General features: G+C 40.3%; 1 protein-coding gene across 1 annotated transcript in view; it reads right to left on the bottom strand.

Moving 5' to 3' along the window:
* Nucleotides 1-12,673: 12,673 nt before the first annotated feature.
* LOC127415677 (ataxin-1-like) overlaps nucleotides 12,674-25,212 on the bottom strand; it is a 29,202-nt gene continuing 16,663 nt past the window's right edge. The window contains exons 2-3 of the mRNA XM_051654495.1: nucleotides 19,203-20,362; nucleotides 12,674-17,005 (exon numbers count right to left, since the gene is read on the bottom strand). Of these exons, the coding sequence (XP_051510455.1) occupies nucleotides 15,677-17,005; nucleotides 19,203-20,249 (2,376 nt within the window). The 5' untranslated portion in view covers nucleotides 20,250-20,362 and the 3' untranslated portion in view covers nucleotides 12,674-15,676. The remainder of the gene's footprint in view (nucleotides 17,006-19,202; nucleotides 20,363-25,212) is intronic.

Here is a 25,212-nt window from a genome sequence, read left to right on the forward strand (position 1 = left end):
ACAGAAAAGGCAAGTAAGCAATTTTATCACACTAAATTCATATTAACACACATATTGTTTATGTCTTGTGGCTATACTTTTGAAAGACAGAGTATTTTAACGTTTACAGATTGGCCCCATTCATATTGAAAGTGTCTTACTGTAACCTAGATTTTCGCCTTTTTTTCAGAAATTGAGGGACAAGTCAAAATAAATTTTTGTGGTAATCAGCATATATAGGTTTTGGGGTTAAATATGACACCGTTATGTTTTTGACAGGTTTTGTGAGATTCACCCAGTTATGAGGTGCCCATCATACACTTTACCTACAGAGAAGTCATACATACCCCCCTGCATTTAGGATTTTACCATGTATTGAGGAAGTGAGAGAAGAATTTCTGTCAACAGTGCAAAGCAAGTTACAAAGGCTTGTCTTCAATTCAAGTTTGCCCCACTAACCAGAGCAAAAGATTTAGAATTTATATCAAGCTTAAATTGTGTTCAACAAAGATACCCATTTTGAGCTAGTCCAAAAATATAATCTTACAATCAGTAAGTGCAACTTCACCAATTGTTGTCAGTGAGCAACCCAAGCCACATTACATCAGAACCTTTACAGAAGGGAGTTCACAGTCTTCCAAAACAACCACGACTGACAGAGACTTTGTCTTCACGTGAAATCTAATGACCTTGCAGAGTAAGAAAGTCATTTGTAAGCATCATTCTATCAACACGAACGATGCACATCTTAAGACGTTATCGACAAGCAAATACTATACAGAACTTATCTTCATATCTGTACAAACAAAAATACTGGATGATTGTTTTACATAGTTTCGAATGACTCAATATGATGACGAAACATTTACTGTAACACTATAGCTGAGGGAAAATAAGTGTAGAACATTTCATTCCATCAAAGTGACAAACGCCTATGGTATGTGATTAGGTGAGACTCAAGCACAAGCCATGTGCACTGAGAGTAAAGGCGAGGGTATACTTTGTTTTTCTTCGGCAGTTACTTCTAGCAGTTGGACTAGTGCTCTAGCCTTCAAAGTATAGTGCTGTCGACGTGCAAAGATGCGGACTCTCTGCGTGTCTGGTAAAAAAGTGGGCTGCATGTGATCAGCCCGTGCGTACTGTGCTGACAACAATATTTGAGTCACTGCGGATGTAAAACCAAAGTATACGCTTGGCCTTGAAGGAATATTCTGGGTTCAATACAAGTTAAGCTCAATCGAAAGCATTTGTGGCATAATGTTGATTGTCAAAATCAAAATCAAATAATTTCGACTTACACTGGAAGTGAATGGGGCCAATTTTTGAAGGGTTTAAAAAGGCAGAAATGTGAAGATTATAATTTTATAAAAGCTTGTACATTAATTCTTCTGTTAAAACATGTTATTTGAGCTGTAAAGTTGTTTAAATCATCATTTTTTGTTATTTTAGGGTTTGTTGACATTAGGTTGTAAAATTGGCTATAACTTTCCACAGAAAAAGTTACTAAGCGATGCATAACATGCATATTGTTTATGTCTTGTGGCTATAATTTTGAAACAGTGAGTATTTTAATGTTTACTGATTGGCCCCATTCACTTCCATTGCAAATGCCTCACTGCAACCAAGGCTTTTGCTTTTTGTAAAGAAAATGGGACACGTCAAGTCAAAATAAATGTTCGTGGTAATTGATTTTATGCCATAAATGCTGTCGATTGAGCTTAACTTGTACTGAACCCAGAATATTCCTTTAAGGGCGCTTACACACTAGAGCTTATGCTATATCAGAGAACGCTTTAAATTTATTGTTTTCAATAGGCATGGTGCGATGTAAGGGCGTAGAGAATAAAATGCAAGCGTTTACAAAAAGTGACGCTTCATCAAGTAACCAAAAAGTTACATTAAAGGTGCGGTTACACTAGACTTTGTGCTCCAAACACTTCCATTCAAATACATCCAAATGTGGGAGACTGGCGAAGAAATTTCACATTCCACTGCAGATGAAAGTTCAAGTTCGGTGAACTCTAGCCTGTGAATTCGTGTGTCATGACATATGACCAACAATATGTCAAAACGTCACAGATTGACCTCTTGGCTCAATACAAAGAATACATATTTCAAAGCTTTGTCTTTTTATTGTTGCAGAAAAATGAGTAGATGGTATATTTTAACATTTTGAATACAATATCGCAGAGGCCGATAAATTTTCCTGTTTGGCCGATTTTCTTCTTGAGAGCGCCGAAAATCGCCTGCTTGCATGTGAAGCGACTGAGACATGTAAACGACAAGTCATAATTCGTTTTGTTTTTACGTGCCATCGTGTTACTACAATAATACAACACAGTGTCATTTAAACGATCCGCATATCAGAGATCCGCGTTTCAGCTCATAATTTTAAAGTGCTCGCCTGTTTCATTCTCCCTCTCTCTCAACAGTTCCCTGTAACTTTAACTGTCTTGCCTACTGAGAAAAAGGCAAATATCAATAAAACTAATATCATATATACCGTCTGCAAATATCTCGTTTAAACTGATGTAATAAACCAACCTCACACAACTTCAACAGATCCAGTGTCCTGTGGAACGCTCATAAATCTTCATTTGAAGCACGTGTTCTCTCCTCAACAGTTCCCTGTAACGTTTCTAATGATAAAAGGCAAATATCAATAAAACTTGTATTATATATCATCTGCAAATATGCAGATATCTTGTTTAATCAGATGTCTTTCACGAATCTCACGAAAATCCAGCGTTTTGTGCTCATCTAATATCTTCCTGTGAAGTGTGTATTCCATCAGCCAGAATCAAAAACTTCAGGGTCAGGATCAAAAGTTCCTCTCATTCACAAATCATGACGGTCACTCCATGACAATCCAAGCAGGCGATCGAGATTGTTTAAACCATCAGGAGATTGATGCTCACGCTGGATCCGCATGAGAGTGTGAGTGCAACTTCAAGGCTGCGTCCGAAACCAGGAAAAAGCTTCCTTCGGAGGCTGTATACAGAGGTACGATGAAAAAAAAGGTGCTTTTCAAACTGTTCGGAAAACCAGTTTCCTTAAGATTTCCATTCATTCAAAACAGATGTCAGTTAAGCCATTAACTGATTAGGCAGCAAGGTAGAAAGTCAGCTGCCTACGTTTTCGGATGCAGCCCAAGGTAAAAGCGCTTCACGTGTGCTATTTGTAAATGTCTTATTCACTATGCAATGTATTGTACAATTGGTTTGATTTGATATTTTTTGAGAAAATGCGATTACTAAAGTGGACATGCCATCCATGTTTGCTGAACTACTGTGTGTACTGCTATTTCCTTCTTCCTAATATATTAACAATTTCTTCATGTGCAAATAAATTTAAAAAATTTGATGACTAAACAGAAATCTGAAGAAACTTATCTACCATTTAAAATATAATTTTTTTTATTTTGTGTGAAATTCAGTAAATATAGTGCTAAATAAGAGTTTATTTTTTTTTTTAGCAATTTTATGTTTGTTATTTACTATATTAAATTGTGTGATACATCGGCATTGTATCTATCTATAGGCCATTAAAAAAAACAAATAAAAAAAACATATCGGTTGACCATTATTTATTTGTGAATTACTAATTATATAAATCTGAAGCCCTCAAGCGTGACATCATATCCTGTTTGTTGTATTGTACGAAATAATTTCTCGCACTCAAAAGCCTTGTGACCACGGCTTAACTTTTGCTGCAACACATGCTGATGTAGGCATCTGCTGACTGATAAGAATTTTAGCAAGACAGGTCAAGTTGTGATTTTGGAAATCCAATTTGCTTTATTTCCACAAGATTTCAAACTGACCCAGCTCTTTCTGCACCTTAGGCATTCCTACCTGTTAAATGCTCCGCCAGAGCATTCTCTAGTGTGCAAGCGTGTGATTGTTCTAGGGATATGAAAAGTTGTCATCAATCAAGGGGTGCTGTGCTCAACATTAATGCATGAAGTGAGGTAAGAATATGATCTGATAAATTTTCACACATCTGAAGAGAAAGGAGGAAATATGATGCTCTAGACACATATCTATAAGAATGTAGCTCAGGGCTCCAGACTAAAAAAAATTACTTGGGAGCCATTGGCTCCTAAACTGAAACATTAAGGAGCCAAATGGCTGTTTTTTTATTGCCAAATCACAGAATAGCTCGATTTAGATTGCTGTTCAGAAACAAGATAAAAACAGAAGAAAAGAAAGACAGCTGATAATCCATTAATCTGAGGTTTAATAAACAGTATATATAATTGAGACGATAAGTTTGCATTCCATTTTGTCTCATAAATGGTTCACACCCGTCTCATAATTTATACAAATATAAGAGATAAGATATTTATTTTATTTAGTACTGCTCTTCAGAATCTACATTACAGATAATTACATAAAGTATAGTATGCATATAGTAGTGTGTTGTCTTCTTGAGCATCAATTAATTCTTGCACCTTGTGAAATAGTTGTGTGCAAGTCACTCAATTGTCCTAAGTGTCAAAAGCTTGATCTCATATACAGTGCATCCGGAAAGTATTCACAGCGCTTCACTTTTTCCACATTTTGTCATGTTACAGCCTTATTCCAAAATTGATTAAATTCATTATTTTCCTCAAAATTCTACAAACAATACCCCATAATGACAATGTGAAAGTAGTTTGTTTGAAATCTTTGCAAATTTATTAAAAATAAAAAACGAAAAAAAAATCACATGTACGTAAGTATTCACAGCCTTTGCTCAATACTTTGTTGAAGCACCTTTGGCACCAATTACAGCCTCAAGTCTTTTTGAGTATGATGCTACAAGCTTGGCACACCTATTTTTGGGCAGTTTCTCCCATTCTTCTTTGTAGGACCTGTCAAGCTCCATCAGGTTGGATGGGGAGCGTCGGTGCACAGCCACTTTCAGATCTCTCCAGAGATGTTCAATCGGGTTCAAGTCTGGGCTCTGGCTGGGCCACTCAAGGACATTCACAGAGTTGTCCTGTAGCCACTCCTTTGTTACCTTGGCTGTGTGCTTAGGGTCGTTGTCCTGTTGGAAGATGAACCTTCGCTCCAGTCTGAGGTCCAGAGTGCTCTGGAGCAGGTTTTCATCAAGGATGTCTCTGTACATTGCTGCATTCATCTTTCCCTCGATCCTGACTAGTCTCCCAGTTCCTGCCACTGAAAAACATCCCCACAGCATGATGCTGCCACCATCATGCTTCACTGTAGGGATGATATTGGCCAGGTGATGAGCGGTGCCTGGTTTCCTCCAGACATGACGCTTGCCATTCAGGCCAAAGAGTTCAATCTTTGTTTCATCAGACCAGAGAATTTTGTTTCTCATGGTCTGAGAGTCCTTCAGGTGCCTTTTGGCAAACTCCAGGCGGGCTGCCATGTACCTTTTACTGAGGAGTGGCTTCCGTCTGGCCACTCTACCATACAGGCCTGATTGGTGGAGTGCTGCAGAGATGGTTGTTCTTCTGGAAGGTTCTCCTCTCTCCACAGAGAAACACTGGAGCTCTGTCAGAGTGACCATCGGGTTCTTGGTCACCTCCCTGACTAAAGCCCTTCTCCCCCGATCGCTCAGTTTGGCCGGGTGGCCAGCTCTAGGAAGAGTCCTGGTGGTTCCAAACTTCTTCCATTTACGGTTGAAAGAAAACACTGCTCATTGGGACCTTCAATGCTGCAGAAATTTTTCTGTACCCTTCCCCAGATCTGTGCCTCGATACAATCTTGTCTCGGAGGTCTACTGACAATTCCTTGGACTTCATGGCTTGGTTTGTGCTCTGACATGCACTGTTAACTGTGGGACCTTATATAGACAGGTGTGTGCCTTTCCAAATCATGTCCAATCAACTGAATTTACCACAGGTGGACTCCAATCAAGTTGTAGAAACATCTCAAGGATGATCAGTGGAAACAGGATGCACCTGAGCTCAATTTTGAGTGTCATGGCAAAGGCTGTGAATACTTGTATACATATGATTTTTTTTCATTTTTTATTTTTAATAAATTTGCAAAGATTTCAAACAAACTTCTTTCACGTTGTCATTATGGGGTATTGTTTGTACAATTTTGAGGAAAATAATGAATTTAATCCATTTTGGAATAAGGCTGTAACATATCAAAATGTGGAAAAAGTGAAGCGTTGTGAATACTTTCCGGATGCACTGTATACAGTTGTGCTCAAATGTTTGCATACCCTGGCAATGCCAAAACTTCTGCCAGGGTATGCAAACTTTTGAGCACAACTGTGTATATGTGTATATGTGTGTGTGTGTATATATATATATATATATATATATATATATATATATATATATATATATACACACACACACACACACACACACACACACACACATACATATATATATACATATACACACACATACAGTACTGTGCAAAAGTTTTAGGCAGGTGTGAAAAAATGCAGTAAAGTAAGAATGCTTTCAAAAATTATAGAAGATTATATTTATCAATTAACAAAATGCAAAGTGAGTGAAAAGAAGAAAAATCTAAATCCAATCCATACTTGGTGTGACCACCCTTTGCCTTCAAAACAGCATAAATTCTTCTAAACTCAGCAAAAAAGAAACATCCCTCTTTCAGGACACTGTATTTTAAAGAATTTTGTAAAAATCCAAATAACTTTACAGATCTTTATTGTAAAGGGTTTAAACAATGTTTTCCATGATTGTTCAATGACCTATAAACAATTAATGAACATGCACCTGTGGAATGGTCAAGACACTAACAGCTTACAGACGGTAGGCAATTAAGGTCACAGTTATAAAAACTTAGGACACTAAAGAGACATTTCTACTGACTCTGAAAAACACCAAAAGAAAGATGCCCAGGGTCCCTGCTCATCTGTGTGAACGTGCCTTAGGCATGCTGCATGGAGGCATGAGGACTGCAGATGTGGCCAGGGCAATAAATTGCAATGTCTGTAATGTGAGACGCCTAAGACAGCGTTACAGGGAGACAGGAAGGACAGCTGATTGTCCTTGCAGTGGCAGACCACGTGTAACAACACCTGCACAGGATTGGTACATCCGAATATCACACCTGCGGGACAGGTACAGGATGGCAACAACAACTGCCCGAGTTACACCAGGAACACACAATCCCTCCATCAGTGTTTAGACTGTGCGCAATAGGCTGAAAGAGGCTGGACTGAGGGCTTGTAGACCTGTTGTACGGCAGGTCTTTACCAGACATTACCGGCAACAATGTCGTCTATGGGCACAAACCCACCTTCGCTGGACCAGACAGGAAAAAGAGCAAAAAGTGCTCTTCACTGACGAGTCACGGTTTTGTCTCACTAGGGGTGATGTTCAGACTCGCGTTTATCGTTGAAGGAATGAGCGTTACACCGAGGCCTGTACTCTGGAGCGGGATCGATTTGGAGATGGAGGGTCCGTCATGGTCTGGGGCGGTGTGTCACAGCATCATCGGACTGAGCTTGTTGTCATTACAGGCAATCTCAAAGCGTTACAGGGAAGACATCCTCCTCCCTCATGTGGTACCCTTCCTGCAGGCTCATCCTGACATGACCCTCCAGCATGACAATGCCACCAGCCATACTGCTCGTTCTGTGCGTGATTTCCTGCAAGACAGGAATGTCAATGTTCTGCCATGGCCAGCAAAGAGCCCGGATCTCAATCCCATTGAGCATGTCTGGGACCTGTTGGATCAGAGGGTTAGGGCTAGGGCCATTCCCCCCAGAAATGTCCGGGAACTTGCAAGTGCCTTGGTGGAAGAGTGGGGTAACATCTCACAGCAAGGACTGGCAAATCTGGTGCAATTCATATGGAGGAGATGCACTGCAGTACTTAATGAAGCTGGTGGCCACACCAGATACTGACTGTTACTTTTGATTTTGACCCCCCCTTTGTTCAGGGACACATTTTTCCATTTCTGTTAGTCACATGTCTGTGAAACTTGTTCAGTTTATGTCTTAGTTGTTGAATCTTTATGTTCATACAAATATTTACACGTTAAGTTTGCTGAAAATAAAAGCAGTTGAAAGTGAGGACGTTTCTTTTTTTGCTGAGTTTAGGTACACTTGCACAAAGTCAGGGATTTTGTAGGCATATAGTCAGGTGTATGATTAAACAATTATAACAAACAGGTGCTAATGATCATCAATTCAATATGTAGGTTGAAACACAATCATTAACTGAAACAGAAACATCTGTGTAGGAGGAATAAAACTGGGTGAGGAACAGCCAAACTCAGCTAACAAGTGAGGTTGCTGAAGACAGTTTACTGTCAAAAGTCATACACCATGGCAAGAATGAGCACAGCAACAAGAAACAAGGTAGTTATACTGCATCAGAAAGGTTTCTCCCAGGCAAAAATTTAAAGGCAGACAGGGGTTTCCAGATGTGCTGTCCCAGCTCTTTTGAAGAAGCACAAAGAAACAGGCAACGCTAAGGACAGTAGAAGCAGTGGTCTGCCAAGGAAACTTACTGCAGCAGATGAAAGACACATCATGCTTGCTTCTCTTCGCAATCGGAAGATGTCCAGCAGTGCCATCAGCTTAGCAGAAAACAGTAGGACCCTTCTACTGTCCAGAGAAGTCTGGTCAGAAGTGGCCTTCATGGAAGACTTGCAGCCAAAAAGCCATACCTCTGACATGGAAACAAGGCCAAGCGACTCAACTATGCATGAAAACACAGGAACTGGGGTTTCAGAAAAATGGCAGCAGGTGCTCTGGACTGATGAGTCAAAATTTGAAATATTTGGCTGTAGCAGAAGGCAGTCTGTTCGCCAAAGGGCTGGAGAATGGTACATGAATGAGTGTCTGCAGGCAACAGTGAAGCATGGTGGAGGTTCCTTGCAAGTTTGGGGTAGCATTTCTGCAAATGGAGTTGGGGATTTGGTCAGAATTGATGGTCTTCTCAATGCTGAGAAGTATAGGCAAATATTTATCAATCATGCAATACCAACAGGGAGGCATCTGACTGGCCCCAAATGTATTCTGCAGCATGACAACAACCCCAAACATAGAGCGAAAGTCATTAAGAACTATCTTCAGTGTAAAGAAGAACAAGGAGTCCTGGAAGTGATGGTATAAATCCCACAGAGCCCTGATCTCAACATCATAGAGTCTGTCTGGGATTACATGAAAAGAAAGAAGCAACTGAGGCTGCCTAAATCTACAGAAGAACTGTGGTTAGTTCTCCAAGATATTTGGGCCAACCTACCTCCTGAGTTCCTTCAAAAACTGTGTGCAAGTGTACCTAGCAGAACTGATGCTGTTTTGAAGGCAAAGGGTGATCACACCAAATACTGATTTGATGTAGATTTTTCTTCTGTTCACTCACTTTGCATTTTGTTAATCTATTAACATGTCTATTTTTGAAAGCATTCTTACTTTACAGCATTTTTTCACACCTGCCTAAAACTTTTGCACAGTACTCATATATATATATATATATATATATGTATAAATAATTATAAAGAAGCCCGAAATACATATGGGACTCTTATTTTGAAATGTCTGTGCTCACAGGTGTGAACACGCTGATGGATGATTCGCTGAGAAAGTGAATCTGATTCAGACTGTTACCTGAGCTACTGAGTTCAAACCCTCAGTTCTTTTCAGGTGATTCATGAAAAAGATCCAGTTCAAAAGAGTCATTTGTTCACAAATCTCTCACGCTGGGTTTGTTGTTGTGTGTGGTGCAGTGAGCTCGTCATTACAACAGAATGGGTGAAAAGTGGAGCGAGACACACTGGTTGTGCATGCTATAAAGATGTATTCAATAACTTACAAGATGATATCAGACGAAACCACGTATGAATGCACGCAACCAGACTGTCACCAATGGCGACTAGATTTTAAATTATTGTCGCAATCAATTATTTTTGGTCGCATTTACGACCATTTTAGTCGCATTCTGGAGCCTTATAGCTCATGCTTAAAACCATATGATGCAGTAGACACAACCTAGGGACACATTAATCACCCCGAGAAAAAAGCTGAATAGGACAGACCCGATTAACTGCTCAAAGTTAAGACATTAGAAAGGCACAGACATAGCGTCAACTAGTTTTTATACAGTGCACAAGAGAGAAGCTCATTTGTTCTTAATGAACGCATACTCAGTCCATACTCGCCACAAAGATCGAACTCATTTCCAGCGAGCGATGGCTGGTAAGGCAGTGCATTCGAGAAGATGAACAACATAGAAAGCAATGGCTCTAAACAAGCCTACAAGATAAGCTTCAAGTTACATGACATAGTTTTGAGATAACTAGTGGATTATTGAAGAAAATATAGACTGATTAATGATCTACATGTTTCCTGAAAACAGCAGTTTGGTGAACAAACCACAGAAAAACTCAAAAAAGGGTGAGATCTTATTGGCAATATTGCATTCAGTTTATGTTTATCACACATATGGAGTCTTTACTGCATAGCTCATGCTAAACCTGTATCTTTCTGGTATTTCAAGTAAAGTATTGCTTATTTCAAATCTAATACTTAAATTATGAAATCAGTCTGATTTTGTCCTACAAAGAGTTAAGTTATTGTAAAGCTCTTCACTTGTATACAACCGTAAAAATTTGGGATGCACAATATCGCCCACATATTGGTCAATAACTGCGATTTTCAATTTATAGTATCAGTGGATTTTGAATAATATTCAATAATTGTGTACTCTTGTTGATGCCTATTTTTAGATTTAGATTTTACTTTTTTGCCATCATCTAGTCCTAATTTAAAGGGATAGCGATAGATAATGGTAAATATTTAATGCTTTAAGAGCACTCTCTCCAAGAGGAATAAGATACTTCATTTGCAAAAGACAGTTTTCTCCACAGTTAGGAGAACAAGGAAGTGTCCTTTGTGAATATTAAGGTAGCCAGCTGATAAGTAGCTATGCAGTGTGTAAACCTCACTCCCCTGGGTAGGGTTGCACCAGCTGTGCGTAAGGTCTCTCGTAAGTTGGGACGTAAAGTTCACACTAAGAGCTTAGTAACTACTAGTTAGTTTGTAACTAAGTCAGTGCTTAATTTGGTTGCACCACCTGTTAAGGCAAGACTTAACTAGAAGGTCATAAGCTCTCCGTAAAGTAACGCGTAGTCACATAATATGACGTTTACTTGTATTGATCCAATAAACAGACTTAAAATTTGTATACAGCTGTTAAAAAGCAGTGAATTTCAATTTGATCTTGTTACGGTTGTTGTTCAAACCTTGTTTACTCACGTAACTGTCAGCTGTAATCAATTATATCCCCATTGAAATATGATGCGTAATAAAACAAGATTTCATTAATGGTATATTTAGCCTATGTAAATAACAATATTTAAAACTGTATCTAAAATGAATAAGGGGCAATAAATAAATAAATACTAATACAACAGACTGGAAAAATAGACATTTATTCATTTGAATATCTTATATATTTTGCATATGTTGAAACTTGACACCGGGCGGCGTACACAGGAGAGTGCACCGTTAGATTGGTTTCATGCTGTAGTAGTACGTTTTTTACATAATGTTTTCTCCCATAAATTTAAACGTGTGTTATGCAACATCATCATATATGTCGAAAGGACTGAAGCCTGTCACACAAAACATGAGCTCACTGATGTCATTAAATGAGTCTGCTTTTTATTCCATCCATTACTCCTGGTTGGAGGCTTCCGTAAATGTTTAGTTTATACGTAGGTTTACGTTCTACCTAAGTTTAATGGTGCAATGCTCAAATATTTAGTAGTGCGTAAATTGTGACTTAGTGCCTATTTACGCCACAACTACGCTAGGTTGTAACATACATATAGCTGGTGCAACCGGCCCCTGGCCTCAAGAGGCACAATAGCGACTGACGCTAGAGGCTGTAGCCTTTAACCTCCTCGTTAGTGTGACCGCCTCCCATGCCGGAGACCCCGGTTCAACGCGGTTACAGTGGTGCCGTGACCCGGATCGGACTGAGGTTTAGGAGGGTGAGTGTAACGGTAGCCAGCTGGTAAGTAGCTGTGCAGTGTGTAAACCTCACTCCCCTGGCCACAGGAGGTACACTAGCGACAAATGCTAGAGGCTGTAGCCTTTAGCCTCCTCGTTTGTGTGCCCGCCTCCCATGTCGGAGATGCCGGTTCGAATCAAAGCGGGTCTAGCAGGACCAGTTACATGAACAGAGTATCTTAAAGCACTCCAAAGTTCCACAGAAATGTTCTGGGATGAAAGGGAGAAAGGAAGAAATAACATGAACTAGATTTGAGGCCTCACTATAAGTAGCATGAAAGTGGGACTCCTTCAAAGGAGGAACTGGATGATACCAAACAAAACACTACAAATAATCTCACCATTCATGGTGAGTCTTGAATGCAGGACCACTTTAGAAAGAGCAGATGATGCTCATTGCATGCTTCATGAACAAACAAATGGGTTTGAACCACATTAGGGTGATCAAAATCAACTACCTGATACACACATTGATATTTCTTCATTTTGTTTCAATCAGACTGAAAAGTTGGGTTAATTGGCTTTTACATCTTTGACGTCAGAGGTTTGCAAACTGGTATTGTTGAGGTTTATGCAGTTTAGAAGAAAAGTTGAAATTAACCTGTCAAATGTTAGTGCCTCATTTATTTTAAAAAAAAAATATATATATATAAATATATATATATATATATATATATATATATATATATATATATATATATATATATATAAACAAAAACTCTTCTTTTAAAGACTTGATAGTGATAGTCTAAAACAGTTATTCTTAAGAGCACTGATTATTACTAAATTCAATTCTGGCCCAACAAATCCAAGTCCACTATGCCAAGATATAACAACGCTGAAAAATATTGGAGATAATCTCATTTGAAGACTCGGCCCAAAGTGAAAATTTAAATTTCCCATCCAACAAGGAGTAGTAAGTGGTATTAAAACATTGAAAATACTAATATGAAAAAACGGAACAAAACTAAACAAATTTCCTGTGATTTATGCTAGATAATGATGGGAATGTCAGGCTCTTTTCTGGAATGCTGTTTGGAATAAAGCATGATTTTCCTAATATTTGGTCTAATTGCACTTCGTCATGCTTTCATCTGTTTTAAAATTTTCAGTAACTACTAAAACTGAAACTGCAGCATTTATTCTTGGCTAATTTGTAAACAGTGTCAACCTTGCCTGTCAGTTTCTCATGAGCCAAAAACCACAGACAAAACTGAATAATTCAAAATCACTACACAAACATTTTCCCTTCATTATTAAAAAAAAATATAAAATAAAAACACGTCTGATTTCCGTAAAAGGTCAGTGTGAATTAAATGTGAACGTATCTGTGCAATACAAGACCTGCAGTACATCTTTTAAGAACCACTCATGGGTAATATTGCCAAGACACAACACAATACTGTACAAGAGTCCACCAATTACAGTAACCAATGAAAAGATCATAAAAACCTCAGCACATATCTGAAATTAGAAGATCTATGAAGCTCTCTCCGGAAAAGAGCCGTTTCATGATGAGTTTACGATTTAACACAGTGTCCTAACCAGGCGTGGTGCGACAAGTTTCCACACTGAAAGTGGAAATGTTGCACGATGTGACACACTCACAGCCAATTAGAACATATTTTATGTTAAACATACACAGTTATGTGGTGCAGGAGATTTGGATCAAATCGCAACAGCACAAAAATAGGAACCACGTGACTGCAAAAGCACCCTGCTGCTTGTCGCTTTTCGTGGGTACAGCTGGTTCTTTAATCACTTTTATCTCTTGTCTTTGTCATGCCTGGTTAGGACATAATGTAAAGGGCCCAGATCTTTACAGAAAGGACAAAAACTAATCCTCAGATCTAACTCCTAATCTGAAAGTCTTTAAAAAAAGCCCCATTTAGACGTGTGCTTTGATATTAGGTATCTCTGAAGACACTACTGGTCAGAAAGAAAATCTGTCTAACCTGAAAGTAAAAAGTGATGTTTTAAATGAACTATAACTGTTAGAAATGAGGATTATCACAAAGTAAAACTGCATCATCTTAGAAAAATCACGAGAAGTGCAGGACAAGGTTAAAAATGTCTCTATAGACAGACTGCATATTTTGCACATAGAAAAACTGTAATGCAAGGAATAATTAGACTAGTAAGGGATTTAAAAACAAAAAATGTGTTGAACAAAACCCAGGCTTGTGTTATACAACTATTGCTTTGATTTTGGTAACTGAGCAGGGCTTGTCCACACCCAACAGCAGTGAATCTACACTTCTGTGCGCTTCCAACAGGGACAACTTCATTTAAACCTGCGTGCTTCGTATCAATAATCCGTTTCCACAGGAACAGGCCATTCGCAAAAAGCTAGAACCTGTTCCACATTTGGTCTTAGCTCCGCAAACAGGGTTGATTTTAACTGACACCACATACTGTATCTGGAAAAAGGACAACAATGCAGAAGAAAAATGAAAAAAAAAGTTCGGATTCAGACTGGAGCGTGCTTCCAACCGTGAGGTACTACTGAGAGGCTGTTTTCCTAGGCCAGCCTTACTGAAAAAATTCCAATAGGCTGAGGATGAGTGGTCATGCTGAAATTGGAATGCAGATTAAGAGCCTCAGAAAACAGTAAACTGCTGAATAAAACTGCTAAAAATAACAAAATGGGTGATAGATTTCATCTGGAAATAGTTCCTGGATATTGATTGTAAAAAGATTGTTGGAGCGACACTGGGCTATTGTTCTCAAACTCCAGACTAGAAAGGAGTCCTCTGCAGAAGCACCCTGAGAAGAGGCAGTGAGAGGGGGAGAGTGTAGATCAAGTGTAGGAAAGTGTGGAAAAACATCTCTAGAGAGAGACACATTTAAAAATGTCCAAGTTTGAAGGTTTTAGCCAATAAAAACCTGGCAGAGCAACAAGGGAAAGTAAACATTTAAAGAGAAAGAGCCTGTCTTTTATGAAAAAAGATCCAAACAATCTATCCTCTGGGAGTTTAATATATTTTTTAAATATATATATTTATTTTTGAACAGACTTGTAAAGGCTTGTCAAGATGCTATGGCTGTATCCCGTTCTTATTCCTGGCCTTTCTCAAATAAACATCTATTCGAAGAATTGTGAATGAATGAATGAATGAACATTACATTTGTAAGATATCTTTGCAGAAGTGATCGTTGCAGAACATGATATTTCACCCACAGGAACACGCAGACAATGCAGGCTTTGGTATGTGATTTACCAGATAAAGCTGCCCATGCAGATCATTGCAGATGCTGACTATGACCTGGCACAAAAAAAAAAAAAAAAAAAAAAAAAAAAAACACGATAAAAGTTCTTGGCTTAAAGAGTTAGTTAACCCAAAAATTAAAATTCGGTCATCATTTACTCACCCTCAGTCAATCCAAACCAGTATGACTTTATTTGTTCTCTAGACCCAAAATGAAATCTCTTTTTGTGTTCCATGGAAGAAATAAGTCACTCAAATTGGGTCATGGAACAAAATAAAGGATGATACGCAAACGTATTTGGGTAAACCATCCCTTTAATACCAAAACTATGCAAAGAAAAGTGTAGAAGGGTGGAGCGGCAGGAGAAAACTTCCAATATGTGCAAAATCTCAAACAATCTGAGGCTATATTCTCTCTCGCTCTCCCACACTCCCTCTTTTGCATCCTTTTCAACCGACTCTGACACTTTGCTTCCATTGACAATCTCTTGCTTTTGTGTTTGCTGCTATAGCAGCTGCTACTTCCCGGCGTTAGAGCGCCCCTCAATGGACAACTTGACCTCCTGAGGGATAAAGGAGGGCCGTGAGGGGCCAGAGGTGGCAACTGAGGCTAGATTCCCCTCCTCATTCTTGATACTGTATCTTTGGAAGCCAGGGGCAGACCAGCGCCTCTGGGATGCCTCTATGGAAGAGACTCCAGCTCCGTGACCCTCAGTGTGCAAATAATAGTTACTCTGGCTCTGAGTGTGCTCTGCTGAAGTCCTGTTTGGCCTTGGAGGCACGTCAGCATGTCTCAAACCTCCAACCTGCATGGACTCCTCCTTGTCCCGGTCCCTCTCTCTGTAAATGCGGTCCATCTTTAGTTGGCTTTGTGGCCGAGTGTTCTGGGGAGCAGGGGGGCCCATGGGCTGAGGTGGGGCCCCTGATGTGGAGTTGGCTTTGGTGGGAGTCCTGGCCTGAACTTGTTGAAGTTGCTGTTGCGATGGTTTCTGCTGTGGCGCAGCTTGCTGTGCAAGTGTGACCGACACGCAAACATCGCCTACTTGAAGTTGGTGGCATGTGAGACCATACAGTTGGGCAGTCCGTTCAGGGCTACAAGACGACCAGCCCTGTCCGAAAACAAAAAACGGGTGTTCAGGGGGTACGTCTATAGTCACTTTGCTCTGTTGCTCCCCTACATTGAAATGCAGAGCTACTAAACCGGGCCGCTGTTGACTAGCGTGGATGTCCACCACCATGCTTGAGTCAATCTTCAGCCCACCACTTACTTCAGCGCTGCGCACAAAGTCCTGAGTCTGCAGATCTTCCACACGCTTGAGCTCTCCGGTCGCCAGTTGGATTATGGCCCCTTTCATGAAGTGTGATGGGCCTGATGGAGCAAGAAGAGGAGCTTGAGGAGGACCACCAGAGGCTGGGGCAAGAAGCTGCTGGGAGGGTTCCTGACATTGTTGTGTAGTCAGCTCCACCACTGCCCGCTCTGGGAGAGACATTGCTGCTGAAGCATCAACGGCTTTTGTATATGTTGAAGGAGAAGCAACAAGGGCTGCGGCGGCCACATCATTTGGTTGACTTGAGTAGTGCTGCTGCTGCTGCTGCTGTTGCTGTTGGTGGGGATGGTAGTCCAAGGGCACAAGAACAGGCTGCCCATTGGCCAAGATCACAGCATGGCCTGGTTGAACTATCTGCTGGTGTTGAGCTCTGGATTCAGCAGGGTGTGATGTGTATGCTGATCTGACTTCACCCTGAGATTCTCTACTCCTCTGAGACAGATTCAGGGGAACGTGTGCTGATTCCTTGCGACTCATCCCATGGACTGGAGAGGTCAGCCGTCCAACCACTTGCTGAACCTAAAAGGGAACCAAGTGTAAAGTGTTAAAAAAAATGTTCAATGTAATAAAAGTTGAACAGTGACAAATGCCCGTTTACAACTGGTATTATTAAGCTTCCATTTGAAATGGGACGATGCTAAAGACAAATTCGAAAACAGATGTGACCACACTCTGCTTTTAGTGTAAACGTTTATGTTTTAGAATGGGTTTGAACTGCAGCGAAGCAACGCATGCTCACCAGTCAATCAATGCGATAAAACAACAGTTTTAAACGTTACGAGAAAATTCACAAGGAAAAAAAGTCCAACTGGGGAAAAAAAATAAATAAATACATATGCAAGCTCAAGGGCTTACAGAACTTCTTCAGTGTGCCTGATATCAATATGCAAGAACAAAAATGGGAAGCATGCACATCCAGATTTCAGTTAATACATGTACTTCACTAAAATAGCAGAATTTTGCTCAATTTCAAATAAAATTTGGGCATAATTGGTAGAAATGATGGCCGATGTTTTTGTGCTTTCTTTATTTTGTGATTCATCATCACTGTAGCAAAACACAGAAGTAGTGAGCAAGGTATTCAGTCATAAAATCAGGGACACTCCCTTTAAAATCCGAACACAAGTGGTCACAAGTGACGCATATTATGACCAGACGTAAACTGATGTATCTCACCTGTTTGCTTGCGATCAGATTGCTCGAAATACATCTTAATACCAAGTGTAAACAGGGCCAAATAAGGGTGAGATGTTATTTTTTCCTGGTCATGATGTTACAGCAGATTCTGCTGACTCAAATCAAAAGGCAATCTCTGTTGTTAGTTACTTAATCCTCAACACACCCAAACTACAGCTAATAAAGGAAGGAAGTGGTGTAGCTGATGCTGACTCAAAAGAATGAGACAAAAATTTGAAAATGCATTAAAAATGCATGAGAAGATGAGGTAAAATAGCAGGAGATACTCTCAAATAGGGCTGGGCAATATGGCTACAAAAAGTATAACTCTGTATTTTTCAGGTGATTGACGATATTAGATATACATCTCGATAATTATCTATTTGCTCTGAAAAAGTTCAAAAGTGATTATTATTATTTTTTTTTATCAGAGGAACCATCACTTCATCCAAACATCCACTGTAGCCAAGTAGATTTGATATTTTAAAGACATTGAATAAAAATCTATTTAAAAATAATGAAGGTATGTTTCCCAAATTTTCTCAAAATTAACACAAGGGAGAATTAAATTATCATTTTCATTGATATGCACTTATTTATTTATATACAATGATATAAAGTAGCTTAATAAAAAGTATTATTTACCTTCAAATACACTCAATGAGCACTTTATTAGGAACACCTGTACATCGCATGTACTGTATATTCATGCGATTATCTAATCCACCAATCTAGTGGCAGCAGTGCAATGCATAAAATCATGCAGATACGGGTCAGGAACTTCGGTTAATGTTCACATCAACCATCAGAATGGGGAAAAATTTAATCTCAGTGATTTCGACCATAGCATGATTGTTGATGCCAGACAGGCTGGTTTGAGTATTTCTGTAACTGCTGATCTCCTGGGATTTTCAGCAAAAAAATTCAGTCTCTGGAGTTTACTCAGAATGGTGCCAAAAACAAAAAACATCCAGTGAGCGGCAGTTTTGTGGATGGAAATGCCTTGTTGAAGAGGTTAAATGTGTAAAAAAAATAAATAAAAAAAATAAAAATCATTTCACCATTTTAGCTTTTGTTGCAGTTTATTTAAATTGTCTTGAAGTGTGACAAATTAATTTTATCAGAACAAATATTTAATGTAGTCTCCCAATCAGGGCCGTAGCTAGTGAGAAAAAAGTGGTAATGATTCTAGGGGCCCACAGGTCCAGGGGGGGCCCACAATAAATTCTAAACTGTATTTTTTAATAGGAACGGGGCCCTGAGCAATAGACAGTCAGGAGGCCCAGAATACCTTGCTACAGCCCTGCTCCCAATTAATATAAAGTCAATTAAACTGCATGTATATTAATTGTTTGTTAGATCATCTTTTTTTCCATACAACGAAAGTGAATGGTAACTGAGGCTGTCATTCTGCCAAACATTTCCTTTTGTGTCGCATGGAGGAATGTCATACTGGTTTGGAACAACATAACATGACAAGTGGATTATCCCTTCAAGATGATATAATGGCACAATACAGTAAACCATTTCTCTACCTCACCTCAAGATCTGTGTCCGGTGTGCTGCGCTGGCCAGGTGAGACTCTACCATCCTGTCTGCGTTCTTTCAAGATTTTGTCTTGCTGGGGCTCCAGTGCAGCAACTCCAGGAGCCACCTGGAGCAGCCGTGAATTTCTGGCTGAAAAAACAGCATCCTGATGGGGATCTCTGTCTCCTCCATTCACCTCCCTTTCCTGCTCCAGGGAGCTGCTGTGCATGTCTCTTTGAGGTTGGATGCCTCTCATGGCAGGATGGTAGAAAACGGGCACCCCCCGTGGGCTGAGCTCTGCAGCAGGCAGTATTCCTACAGTCCCAAGCTGCTGTTGTGCTGCCGCCTGCTCAGAAGGAAGCACCAGAGGAACTCCGCCAGGTGCTGCTATTTTGGTGTACGCATGGCTTGAGACCTGCTGCTGCGGGGAGGATGAAACCACTCCTTCCTGAATGACTGATGGATACGGAACCAGGTGGGACACGGGGTGCGGCTGCGGAATGGCTGACTGATGTGATATCAAGGGACTGGGGACAAATCCAGGAGGCACAGCATAGGGGACTGCAGTCGCATATGGAGAACTGACAAACTGCAAGGATGAATGGGGTATCTGAGTGTAGCCAAGTGCAGGGTATGGAACGCTTGTATGCTGTAACACCGGGGAGGGAACGGTGTAGGCAGGAGAAATGTGGCTAAGAACGGGGTGCAAGCTGGTGGGCGAGTAGGTGCCAGTGGGCAAAGTAACTTTATAAAGCATGCTATACTGATCCACGGTCAGCCCCACAAGACCTTCTGGACCCTCGACTCCACTAAAATGCACACTAGGTTGAGCTCGCACCCACTCACCACTACCACCCCCACTCTGGGGTTCTCCACTCGTTCCAGAGCTTTGTGAAGATGTGGCCTCCTCTCCTCCACCACTCCCAATGGTACTGCCTCCTGCCCCGCTGCTGATGCTACTGCTGCTATAGTTGTTGGTGGCGGTGTTATTGTTGTTAACTGGGAGGTCCCGTTTCTTGGGAGGGAGGCATTCCTGGTTGCGCTCGTGGACTGGCTTCATGGTGATTCTTGCTGAAAATGAGCGTTGTTACTGAACAGAGTAAGGGACAAAGCCTGACAGCCGCAGAAATAGCACCTCTGAGAACCTCCTGCTGGCCTCTTCCATCACCTTACCTATAAGCACACACAAAAAAAAGGATGTCTAAGTGAGTTTATACTAATATCAATGATCAAAACACCCGAAAGCAATGCCAAACTAAAGTGCCCTGTTGCAAGCTTTGAAGCTAGTTGAACAAACTCAAAGTAAGTTTCAGGTTGAGAAAACCAGATAGAGCCAAACCGGTTTAGATCAGGTTCAGCGATCTCTGTCAGCTCAGAGTTTGATCCCGAGTTCATGGTTAACCTTGAAGCTTGTGCACATGAATGAGTTACGTTTGCCACAAACAGCCAATGGGTGAAGCTTGGAGAGAGTTGGCACGATTTACTTCTCGCGAGACATTCAGCGTGATTTACATCTCTGCTAAAGATAGTTATGAAAATATAAAGAATTTAAACATTTACATAGCATGAAGAAACACCACTGCTGCCGTGAAAGAAAAAAACTGAATGTTTAATTGACCTGATATAGGTTCACAATAAGACACAAGCTTATTTAAAAGCATAAAAATCTATATATTTATCTAAAATGTAAAAGCTTTTATATTAATTTAAATTAAAAGCCTAATATAATTGAATTAAGTGCAAGCAATGTCACTTTGTGTGATAGTCTACAATATCATTTTAAATGTGCAAAGACTCTTCACACAATACATTTGTCTTTAAAGTGTGAAAATCACCATACGAACACTTCTGCAAGCAGTATTTTTTTTTCAAAGTTCTCAGCACGCACTGCATCCAAGTACAGTATGTAAAGAAATGCAAAGAAAATCAATAATACATTTTAATGTGCTGCTCAAAAGATAAAAGGTTCCCCGATCTCTCAAATAAATCATTATATAATATCTTAATATGTAGGTATATTAAATCATAATATCTAAATCTAAACTAATTTAATATATACATTTCCCTGTGAAGCAAAAAAAAAACGAACCCCATTCTTGAGCCCGAAAAACCAGAGTTAGCTCAAACTAAACAAAAACTTACCTAGGTATCTACTGAAATCGGCTTCGTGCAACAGGCCTCAGAACAAAAGCATCATTGTCAACAGCATTAGAGGGATATTTCACCATATATCAAAATTCAGTCATCATTTATTCATCCTGATGTTGTTCCAAACCCATATGACTCTTCTGTGAAACACAAAAGGAGATGCTAGGCAGAATAGGGCTGGGTATCGATACAGATTTACTGATTCGATTTTATTCAGATTTAAAAGCTCTCGATTCGATTCTGATTTCAAATCTATATTGATTCATATGCCATGCCTGATAAGGATTAAATGTTTCTTTTTTGGGGGCCTGGGTAGCTCAGCGAGTAAAGACGCTGACTACCACCCCTGGAGTCATGAGTTCGACTCTAGGGCGTGCTGAGTGACTCCAGCCAGGTCTCTTAAGCAACCAAATTGGCCCGGTTACTAGGGAGGGTAGAGTCACATGGGGTAACCACCTCGTGGTCGCTATAATGTGGCTCTCGCTCTCGGTGGGGCTCATGGGGAGTTGTGTGTGGATGCCGCGGAGAAAAGCATGAACCCTCCAGACTCGCTAGGTCTCCGCGGTAACACGCTCAACAAGCCACGTGATAAGATGCGCGGATTGACTGTCTCAGACGTGGAGGCACCTGAGATTCATCCTACGCCACCCGGATTGAGGCGAGTCACTACGCCACCACGAGGACTTAGAGCGCACTGGGACTGGCCATTCCAAATTGGGGATCAAAGGGAAGGAAAATTATTTTTTGTTGTTTTTGACCAACAACTGACTGTAAAGAACAGCAAAGGACAATATTCAGTGACAATTAATTTTTTCACATCAATCTACACTCCATACCCCATATTGACAAACAAAAAACAGATTTTTGATAAATTTAAATACTGAAAACTGAAATATTACACTGACATAAGTATTCAGACCCTTTGCTATGACACTTGAAGCTCAGGTGCATCCTATTTCTCTGGATAATTTTTGAGATTTTTCTACATTTTGATTGGAGTCCACCTGTGGCAAATTCAATTGATTGGACATGACTTGCAAAGGCACACACCTGTCTATTTAAGGTCTCACAGCTGAAAATGAAATCGTTAAAATCGATCTTAAACTGTGTCAAATTCAATACAACATACTTTGATGAAAGAATGTGGTTTAATGATACCTACATTTTTAATAATGCACTACAAAGGCAATATACACTATATTGCCAAAAGTATTCGCTCACCCATCCAAATAATTGAATTCAGGTGTTCCAATCACTTCCATGGCCACAGGTGTATAAAATGAAGCACCTAGGCATGCAGACTGCTTCTACAAACATTTGTGAAAGAATGGGCCGCTCTCAGGAGCTCAGTGAATTCCAGCGTGGTACTGTGATAGGATGCCACCTGTGCAACAAGTCCAGTTGTGAAATTTCCTCGCTACTAAATATTCCACAGTCAACTGTCAGTGGTATTATAACAAAGTGGAAGCGATTGGGAATGACAGCAACTCAGCCACGAAGTGGTAGGCCACGTAAAATGACAGAGCGGGGTCAGCGGATGCTGAGGCGCATAGTGCGCAGAGGTCGCCAACTTTCTGCAGAGTCAATCGCTACAGACCTCCAAAGTTCATGTGGCCTTCAGATTAGCTCAAGAACAGTGCGTAGAGAGCTTCATGGAATGGGTTTCCATGGCTGAGCAGCTGCATCCAAGCCATACATCACCAAGTGCAATGCAAAGCGTCGGATGCAGTGGTGTAAAGCACGCCGCCACTGGACTCTAGAGCAGTGGAGACGCGTTCTCTGGAGTGACGAATCACGCTTCTCCATCTGGCAATCTGATGGACGAGTCTGGGTTTGGTGGTTGCCAGGAGAACGGTACTTGCCTGACTGCATTGTGCCAACTGTGAAGTTTGGTGGAGGGGGGATTATGGTGTGGGGTTGTTTTTCAGGAGCTGGGCTTGGCCCCTTAGTTCCAGTGAAAGGAACTCTGAATGCTTCAGCATACCAAGAGATTTTGGACAATTCCATGCTCCCAACTTTGTGGGAACAGTTTGGGGATGGCCCCTTCCTGTTCCAACATGACTGCGCACCAGTGCACAAAGCAAGGTCCATAAAGACATGGATGAGCGAGTTTGGTGTGGAAGAACTTGACTGGCCTGCGCAGAGTCCTGACCTCAACCCGATAGAGCACCTTTGGGATGAATTAGAGCGAAGACTGCGAGCCAGGCCTTCTCGTCCAACATCAGTGTCTGACCTCACAAATGCGCTTCTGGAAGAATGGTCAAAAATTCCCATAAACACACTCCTAAACCTTGTGGAAAGCCTTCCCAGAAGAGTTGAAGCTGTTATAGCTGCAAAGGGTGGGCCGACGTCATATTAAACCCTGTGGATTAAGAATGGGATGTCACTTAAGTTCATATGCGTCTAAAGGCAGATGAGTGAATACTTTTGGCAATATAGTGTATATGGGGTTAGACTATCCAGCATTTTGATAAAAATATTAAAAAGCGAGATGGCATGCTAACAATCCAGACTGGTAATGTAAACAATTAGGTACAGAATGTGTGTTGTAAATTCAAAGTTCACTATATTTTCATTCAGCACTAGTACAAATGTGCAAGAGAAAGTGAAATATAATTTTATCAAACAGCCAAGACATGCAACACACACTTACAAAAGGGGTAAAGGCGGCTGTTGTTTCAGTCAACCATAGGTTTGTATTATTTCACTTATTTACAGTAACAAAAAGAGGCAGCTATATACCCAATTCATATTACCTTGGATGTAATGATTAAACGCACTCTATTGTTCTCTGAAGGCGGAGAAATTTGTTTATGCCAAAAGTTTTTGCTTTAATTCACTAAAGTGGCATTCGACTGATCACAAAGAATAGTCAGGAAATTACTGATGTACAAAAACAGCACCATCACTATTTGAAAAAGCAATTTTTGATCAAATCTAGACAGGCCCCATTTCCAGCAGCCATCACTCTAACACCTTATCCTTGAGTAATCATGCTAAATTGCTAATTTGGTACTAGAAAATTACTTGCCATTATATCAAACACAGTTGAAAGCTATTTGGTTCGTTAAATGAAGCTTAACATTGTCATTGTGTTTGTTTTTGAGTTGCCACAGTATGCAATAGAATGGCATGTCTTAAGGTCAATATTAGGTCAAAAATGGCAAAAAAGAAACAGCTTTCTCTAGAAACTCATCAGTACAATGCTTGAAATGGCCAACAAAAATTGAAGATTTCATACACAGGTGTACACTACAGACTTCAAAGACAAAAGGACAACTGGCTCTAACAAGGACAGAAAGAGATGTGGAAGGCTTGATGTACAACTAAACAAGAGGATAAGTACACCAGAGTCTCTAGTTTGAGAAATAGACTCCTCACATGTCCTCAGCCGACAGATTCATTGAATTCTACCCACTCAACACCAGTTTCATGTACAACAGTAAAGAGAAGACTCAGGGGTGCAGGCCTTATGGGATGAACTGCAAAGAAAAAGCCACTTTTGAAACTGAAAAAAAATTTAATAATATTTGAGTGGGCAAAGAAAGACACTGGACAATAGAGCCCATTGAGATTTTGTGGGATCAGCTAGACTGTAAGGTGCGTTTGAAGTGCCCAACAAGACCACATCTATGGCAAGTGCTACAGGAAGTGTGGGGTGAAATGTCACCTGAGTATCTGGACAAACTGACAGCTAGAATGCCAAGGATCTGCAAAGCTGTCATTGTTGCATGTGGAGGATTTTTTGATGAGAACTCTTTGAAGTAGTTTAAGAAGTTCTGAAAATTTTTTCAAATTGTAATAGTAATTTTTCATGTTATTAATATCCTGACTATACTTTGTGATCAGTTGAAAGCCACTTTTTTTCTTTCCAT

The sequence above is a fragment of the Myxocyprinus asiaticus genome, chromosome 2 (assembly GCF_019703515.2).
Source record: "Myxocyprinus asiaticus isolate MX2 ecotype Aquarium Trade chromosome 2, UBuf_Myxa_2, whole genome shotgun sequence".
NCBI lineage: Eukaryota > Metazoa > Chordata > Actinopteri > Cypriniformes > Catostomidae > Myxocyprinus > Myxocyprinus asiaticus.